Source organism: Lottia gigantea (assembly GCF_000327385.1).
Source record: "Lottia gigantea unplaced genomic scaffold LOTGIsca_79, whole genome shotgun sequence".
NCBI lineage: Eukaryota > Metazoa > Mollusca > Gastropoda > Lottiidae > Lottia > Lottia gigantea.
Window position 1 is genome coordinate 293,889 of NW_008710630.1, and position 8,037 is coordinate 301,925.

The 8,037-nt window shown below is 33.2% G+C and overlaps 1 protein-coding gene across 1 annotated transcript; it reads right to left on the bottom strand.

The window, feature by feature from the left end:
• Positions 1-3,282: 3,282 nt before the first annotated feature.
• LOTGIDRAFT_168766 (hypothetical protein) lies at positions 3,283-6,366 on the bottom strand (the record flags this gene model as incomplete). The annotated part of the gene is made up of 5 exons (XM_009066686.1): positions 3,283-3,348; positions 4,490-4,725; positions 4,948-5,172; positions 5,419-5,814; positions 6,282-6,366. 5 exons carry the CDS (start codon positions 6,364-6,366, stop codon positions 3,283-3,285), a joined length of 1,008 nt encoding a protein of 335 aa, XP_009064934.1.
• Between the last annotated feature and the right edge of the window lie 1,671 nt (positions 6,367-8,037).

Below are 8,037 nucleotides of genomic sequence, written 5' to 3' on the forward strand. Positions count from 1 at the left end.
TAAAACCTTTGAATTAGCCAATCGTCATTTATTTTACCAATCAAAATAGTGGACTATTCTAATTGATGTCATGGACGTGCATAAATAGCTTTAACCCACTTTATCTTTGAATATCTGTAAAACGTATAAATTAGTAAATAAATCGACCATCTATCACATTAGTAACAATGTACATATTAGTTGAATTACAAATTAATTTCTTACTCACAAAATAGACAGCAAAAATAGAAATTCTTCAAATTAATGCTAAGCTTTTTCAATGACCACTGTGGTTTCTAAATTGAATTTAAAAATTGCCAAAATTACATGCGAAAAGGCCCCAATCTTAGACAATTTTTGGTATTGAAATTCCAAGTCATGTAAAATAAATGAACCTCAAAGAATAGATATTAAAATGATCTATGAAGGGTTTACAAGCTATTTAATATCTAATCCCTTGATGAAAAAGGTTAAAATTTAATGAGCTTGTGCTCCCTCCAGAATAAGACAAATGAAATGATATTTTAAATAAATACAAAGCATCTACAAGCTTGGTACAATAACAACAATATAAGTTTTATAAATGATACATGGTGAACATAAATAATACTGGGCTGTATAGTGGAGCATAGGTAGATATGCACATGCAGGTATGATTCAAAACATACAGGAATAGTCCATTTTATTTTGAGGTAGTATAAGTAGTTACAAGTGAAAAAATCACGACTTATACTGTGTTCAATAGCAGAATACATTACTACTTATACTACCTAAAAATAAAGTAGACTGGTCTTGTTTGTATTTGGAATTGTCCATGCATTTGCATAAATATCTTTACTCTATTTTAGTATTCTAAGCTGGGTGAACATGAAGTGAATGGGTGATAAGAAATTGTTGAAAGGGTGAGATCCCACACCAAGCAGACACTTAGTTTCTTTTTTTGCTATCAGTGGCTACAAAGCGCTGCAGGTTCTGACTTGCAAATGCCTACTGATGTTAAGGTATTAAACAGAGTTTGTAATAGCTTGACATTACGAATATGTAACATGAACAACCTTTCAAACACTTGTTACACTTTAGATTAGATCATCTTCACAATGTGGAGATATTACAACCTTAGGCTTATACCTTGACTACAATAGTCGCCTTACTTTAATCACGGAAATGCTGTGATTTGATTGGATGGTATGCTAGAACACTAACCTATAATGTTTACAAGTGGCTAGAGCAGTCAAGGTATAAGCCGAAAGTCATAATGGCTTAACATTGTGAAGATGGAGAGAAGTGAGCACTAACCATGTAGTTCATTGCTGCATTCTATGACACAAGAAACTGGCTATTGTAGTCAAGGTATAAGACAAAGGTCGTAATCGCTTGACATTGTGACATACCTGGTGCCCACTGTCATTACATAGTAACACTAGGTGTTAGTAAATATGGATTTCTAATGCTTAAAATGAACACAGGAGACAAATCCTAATAAAACAATGAAATCACATACAATATTTACAATATACACAGTAAAGCACTTTAATAATAAAAACATTGAAAGCAAATGGTTTGTTGGGGGGAGGGGTGGGATGTCTCAACCAGGAGTCCCCCCTCTTTCAAAAAATCTAATTAAAATACAATTAAACATGGCAGATCTGAATTAGTTACTATCATAATCAAAATTATAAAAATATTAAAACAGAACCTGAAACATGATATTCTGAGTTACATGTTTCAGGTTCTGTTTTAAGATTTCTATTTGTATATCGCTCTTTAAATTGATGTATTGAGCAGAATTTTAACAGTAAAAAGATTTAATATTGTAATCAAAATTAGATTACAAATTCCCTTTTTGTCTCCATTGTAATATAACAAGTCTTCTACTGCAGCTCTGTTCTAAACTGAGCCCTACATGACATGCTTCGGTGGGTTAAAATGAAACAGACAATATTTTGCACAACCATTATTTAAGGTCACTTGGTAACTGCTAGCTATTCATACAAAATTGTTTTATTTTTTTGGTTTTTCACATTTTTTTTATCCTAATATTTTTATCAAGACTTTTCCAAACAAAAAGAAAAGAATATTATTAGAATAAAATTACTTCACCAGCTGATGGACATCAATATCTGTATAGTCAACAAAATATTTGCTTTACCAGCTAATAGAACGCAATTTTCGCTATGTGTATAGTCATCTAAATATTTGCTTTACCAGCTGATAGAGCTCAATTTTTGCTATCTGTATAGTCTTCTAAATATTTACTTTACCAGCTGATAGAGCTCAATTTTAGCTATCTTTATAGTTGTCTAAATATTTGCTTTACCAGCTGATAGAGCTCAATTTTCGCTATCTGTATAGTCTTCTAAATATTTACTTTACCAGCTGATAGAGCTCAATTTCAGCTATCTTTATAGTCGTCTAAATATTTGCTTTACCAGCTGATAGAGCTCAATTTTCGCTATCTGTATAGTCTTCTAAATATTTGCTTTACCAGCTGATAGAGCTCAATTTCAGCTATCTTTATAGTCTGTCTAAATATTTGCTTTACCAGCTGATAGGGCTCAACTTTAGCTATCTGTATAGTTGTCTAAATATTTGCTTTACCAGCTGATAGGGCTCAACTTTAGCTATCTCTATAGTCATCTAAATATTTGCTTTACCAGCTGATAGAGCTCAATTTCAGCTATCTTTATAGTTGTCTAATTATTTACTTTACCAGCTGATAGAGCTCAACTTTCAGCTATCTGTATAGTCATCTAAATATTTACTTTACCAGCTGATAGAGCTCAATTTCAGCTATCTTTATAGTTTCTAAATATTTACTTTACCAGCCGATAGAACTCAATTTCAGCTATCTCTATAGTCATCTAAATATTTGCTTTACCAGCTGATAGAGCTCAATTTCAGCTTAGCAATGTAGAGAAATTTGTTGAAATTAAAAGGATGAAGTCATCTACAAATTCAGTTAAAGTGATAAAAAATTAGAGTACGATATCCCTTGATAAATTTTTGGTTTCTAAATGACTAGACAAATAAAAATTAAATTTGATTGAGAATTTCTTAAAAAGTTTTGATTTTAAAATAATATCATTTTTCAAATAAATTAAACTAATACCATTGAGACTCAATAAGCATAAGCATAAGCAAAACTTTGGTGACCTACTAATCAAACATCATGGAAAGGAAATGGAGTTTTACATCCCATTTTTCTGCACTAATGAAGACAAACTGTTATGTCACAGTGGCCAAACACAGGCCCTCTTAGATTCTAGCAGCAAGAGACAAAATGTCAAAAAAAGATCTCATCCCTCAGATATATAAGCCACCAGGGCCTCCACCTGGGCCTTGATCTCTTCCAAAATTCCATTTGTTGCCCTGAAAATAAAAGAGGCATTCCTGAAAACATGTCATAAAATGAAGAGGCATTTGGTTTCGGTTCCATAACAAAATTAATATGTGGCATTTGCTGTAAAAATTAAAGGGATTTTCTAAACTGTCTATGTGTATTAGGGACACTGTTAACACCAATTTGCACTATTCCAATTTTCAAATACGACGTCAGTGATTCCTGCAATTCCACTAAAACTAAGAATTTTATGACGTCTTTATCGCAAAGGATCTTGATATTATTAGTAGCTAAAAAATCAACATCAAAAATTACAAAAGCAATTTAAAGCTAATGCATACATATAAAGAAAAAGCTCACAAGTAATTTGTACTAACTAGAAGCCATGCAATGCTCAAATCTATGCTGAAAATTCAAAGCAAACTTGCATGATGCTTGTGAAGACAGAATGGACAGAAAAAGAGTGAAACATGGCATATTGCTGTATATTGTATATATCAAATGCTGTTAGAAGACAGTCAATATGTGGAACATTAATTGTTTGATTAAGCAAGATCCTTATGTATGCCCAGTTCAGCAGGCCTCATTGTCCGTTTTTAATTGTTGAACCAAAAGATTTCAATATAGGCTATATAAAATTTAAAAAAAAATTCTTTTCAACTAAAAGGAGAATTTCAAATAAACCAATCAAGAAGCTAGCACTTTGCCATTTTTTAGGTTCATTTTGTAAATATGAACATCTGTTAATAAATAATGATTATGGGCACAACTCTCTTTGAAAAGAGTTCTTTTGATTGGTTAAAATCCACTCACATAATTTTCAAATAACTGAATCCAATAAATCATTCCAAAGATTTTTGGGCACATCAACCCCTCGCTTATAAAATAGTCTATTTCGAATGGTTATTATTCACCTTATAATTCTTTAAAATATTCCTGAACCAACAAATTACTCAAATATTTTCATGTTCAACGTCTCACTAAAATTTTTCGCACAAGGTCAAGGACAGACAGACAAGAGTGGTGATGATAAGAAACATGGCAGCAAGCATTAATTAAAACTAGACTAAATAGAGCTAATTACATAAGAGGGTTATTATCCTAGACAAAGTTGACTTTCTCAGGGGCTGGATAAAGGGCATCATACGCTGGCGGATAAAACTGGCCTACCGGTGCCGAGCCCTGGGGTCCTATGCTTCCATGATTCGACATGGCGTAGTTTCTCTGCAAGTTGGCATCGTTTATGGTATATTGTTGAAACCCTCCAGGAATTCTCATGCTAGGCGCTGACGCCTCTGAAGGGTTGTGTGATGGAAGCACATGCATTGGATGGTATTCTGGTACTGGATGGTTGCCAGGTAACGGTGTGGCTGTATCGTGTCTTGGCACTGCTGTGTATCCTACTCCTGCAATGAAAGGAACAAAACATGGAATCTGTCATTCCATTTGCAAAATTTGCATCTCACAAAGATACAAGCATACTTTTTAATTGGTTAACTTATTTGTAATTAGAAATTTTTTTTGTGATTGTGTATCTTCATTTGCCATTTCATTCGAAAATTAGGATGTAAAACTCCCTTCAATAGATAATCCAATTTCTATTGACGACATTAAAATCAAATCCTCACCTTGATTAGGAGGAGCAGACGGGTTCAGAGGATTGTCTCCGTTTTGATTACTAGTACTGGAGTTACGTGCCCTTGCTTGATTACGTTGATACATGATACACACGGTAACCATGACAATGAGAAACATGGCGCCGACGACAGCACCACAGACTATAGATATAATAGTAGAGGATTCTTGTCTTTCTTCTAAATCTTTAAACCTCTCCTCCTGCCAATGGGATTTTACTGGAAAATAGAAACAAAGGGAACGTACAAAATTTGCAAATAAGAGCCTTATATCACACTGCTATTTAAGAAAAATTATTAAATTTATTGGCATATAAAATGATCAGGCCACAGTGGTTCAGATTATCTTGAGCAAAAACGTCGAACTTTTGGATGAGAAACGCCAACATGCAACAAAACAAAGGCAAGATACTTTAATTTTTGATCTTAATTTTGGAACGCAAAAATAAAATCAGTAACGCTTACTTTCAGGGTATTTATTCGTAGCTTTTAAAGAGAACTGGACATCTGAGGCTCTTTGAGACCCGCGACTCACTGTGATGTCTAGCGTATTTGCTACCGAACACACTTCCTTTGAGGGAGGGTCGTCTTTACACAGAAAATACATAGCATTGTTAGGGTCCGAACTGTCCACGCCAGTTAAAAATAGCGACGAATCACATTTATCTGAGACCTTTAACGAGTCAAAATGGACACAAATTTTACTATATTGGCCCTCCTCGGCTGACCTAGCAGTCGATATTGTCACTGTACAAATACTGTTTAAATTTCCTGAAGATTTGGAGGACGGTTGAGCCTTGACTTGGATTTCATTGAAATATTCTAAATCTAGCGCTTTTCCACAATTAGTTTCCATATAATCTGAAAGAGGGAAAAAACCTTTTAATAACATAATAAATACTAACTAGAAATATTAAAACAGAACCTAAAAAACATGTTGTTACTCAGAGTTTCACGCTATGAGATCTTCAGACAACTGACCTAATTTTCAGTCTGTGTCTTTACTGAAGTTAGACATGTAATACTAACTATATTAATAAGCCCTTGATCATAATCTATGTATGTCCAGACTTATCTGCTTTAGTAAGTTAAAACGTTTTTTGAGACTCTGTCATATATTGATAAGACATAAAGATAAATATAAAGATAATTACCAATTTTCTTACATTTCTAATATTACACAAATATTCAATACCTGATTCAACCCCTGAAAATGGCCAATTGATCCCTTTAACCAGAGTCACTGTATATTTAATAACCTTAATTTTGAGGCAAATTATTTATATTCTTTCAGTTTATTAAAGATTCAAATGATGTTGGCTACTTACATGTGGTTAAGCCAGTACACAATGTTTTATGAAAAAACAAAGTTATAAATAGCAACACCGGGGACAAAAGCTGTGACATCTCCATCTTGGATGATCACTGGTTCTATGCTATGGTGATGGGTTGATTTACAAATATAACTGAGACAGCTTCTCTAAATCTGTCATTTGCTTGCTTCTATCATTTACCACATAGCTATCAAATCTGTTTGAATCTCTACAATATAAATTTATCAAGTAAATAAAGGATTCAATGGCTCACAGTCGTTTTCCCTCTATTTCTTCCCCTTGAGGTCCCAAAAGTAGTTTCCTCTCTCCTTAAGTACTTTTTTGCATCTTTTTTATTTTCATAGCAAATTATTTTGGTATTAGTAGGATAGGTGGGTCGACTTTTGCATCTTTTAAACGTCTCTATACCGGTACTGTAAGAAGCCATGTTGGAAGGTTCACATGCTTATTCCCTACTTCTGTTTTGGGATAAGCAACCTACTATGGCAGTGTATCATTTTGCTGCCAGTTGTATGGTAGAACAGTACAACAATGGTACAGTTGAATGAGAATTTGAATAAATGGAACTTGGAAGCTTGAGCATGGCATGGACAGGCTAGTGGCAATACAAACCAACCAAGTACCGTAACATTACTTTTTTCTTTGATCTCATACAAAATAATCTAAAACTTAATAGATACAGTCTTTGAAGCTACAACTGCAATGACCAACCGACAAGAGAAGACAAAGCTTCCAAATTTATAAAAAAAAAATCGAAAAAAAAAATTGCTAGAAAGCAAAAATCGGTTAGCTTGGTGTTGTGTCATGTGTAGCTACTTAGTAACAATGGAATTCCTCCTAGCAGCATGTCTAACACGTGAAGCATACTTCCGGAATTTCAGAAATTATTTGGATATAAATTCTTGGGATGCAAAATAAAGATATAAAGACATTACCATCTGCAGAAAATTACTTTCTTCTACTCCATTCTTCCATTTTGAAACACTGGCGCCCTCTAGAAAACAAGGGCAGACAATTTCAGATTTTTAAACGTCGCGATTATCAAATCTCTTTTGACTATAGAAATTTCAATGAGGCGTCTTGACGATTGAGTCTATTATGAGGCATTGCAGAACGATACTCATAAAACAAAAGAAAAACTGTTTACCTTATCCAAGTCAGCCGTGAACATCTAAAGCCATTATGGATGCCTCATTAAGAAAACGCTTTCAGAAATGAAGACGTTTTAAACGTGTGTTGTTAATGAACTCGCTGATAAGACAAACAATTTAGAAATAAATCATTTGGAAACAAGGCTGTCTAAAATTTAAACCATAGACCAAAATAAATTGCATTTAGGCTAAGCCTATTTAATTAAATTTCATTTTATTTCAAATAATGCAAATTTCCAAACTTGTTGGCTGCTAAAGTTTTTTTCTTAGTATTATTCTTAAAGAGGATAAGAAACTTTCTGTAGGCTATGCTCCCGTAAGACTTTTGTTCCGATACTAAATCCCAACAAACCGTACATGCTTTCTGACTTTGAAATTTTGCTGATATTTTTATTTTAATCGGAACAACAGTCTTCAAATTGTGAAAACATTCTTAGAAATGTAAATTTTATGAAGTTTCGATTTGTTAAATACACCATACAAATAAGTTATCAAGTGTAGTCTGAATATTTTAAAATAAATAGTAGTTATCTCCCTTCAATAAAAAACCAATAGGGTGAATAGCTATTTTCAGACAATAGATTTCTAATAAGAGGATA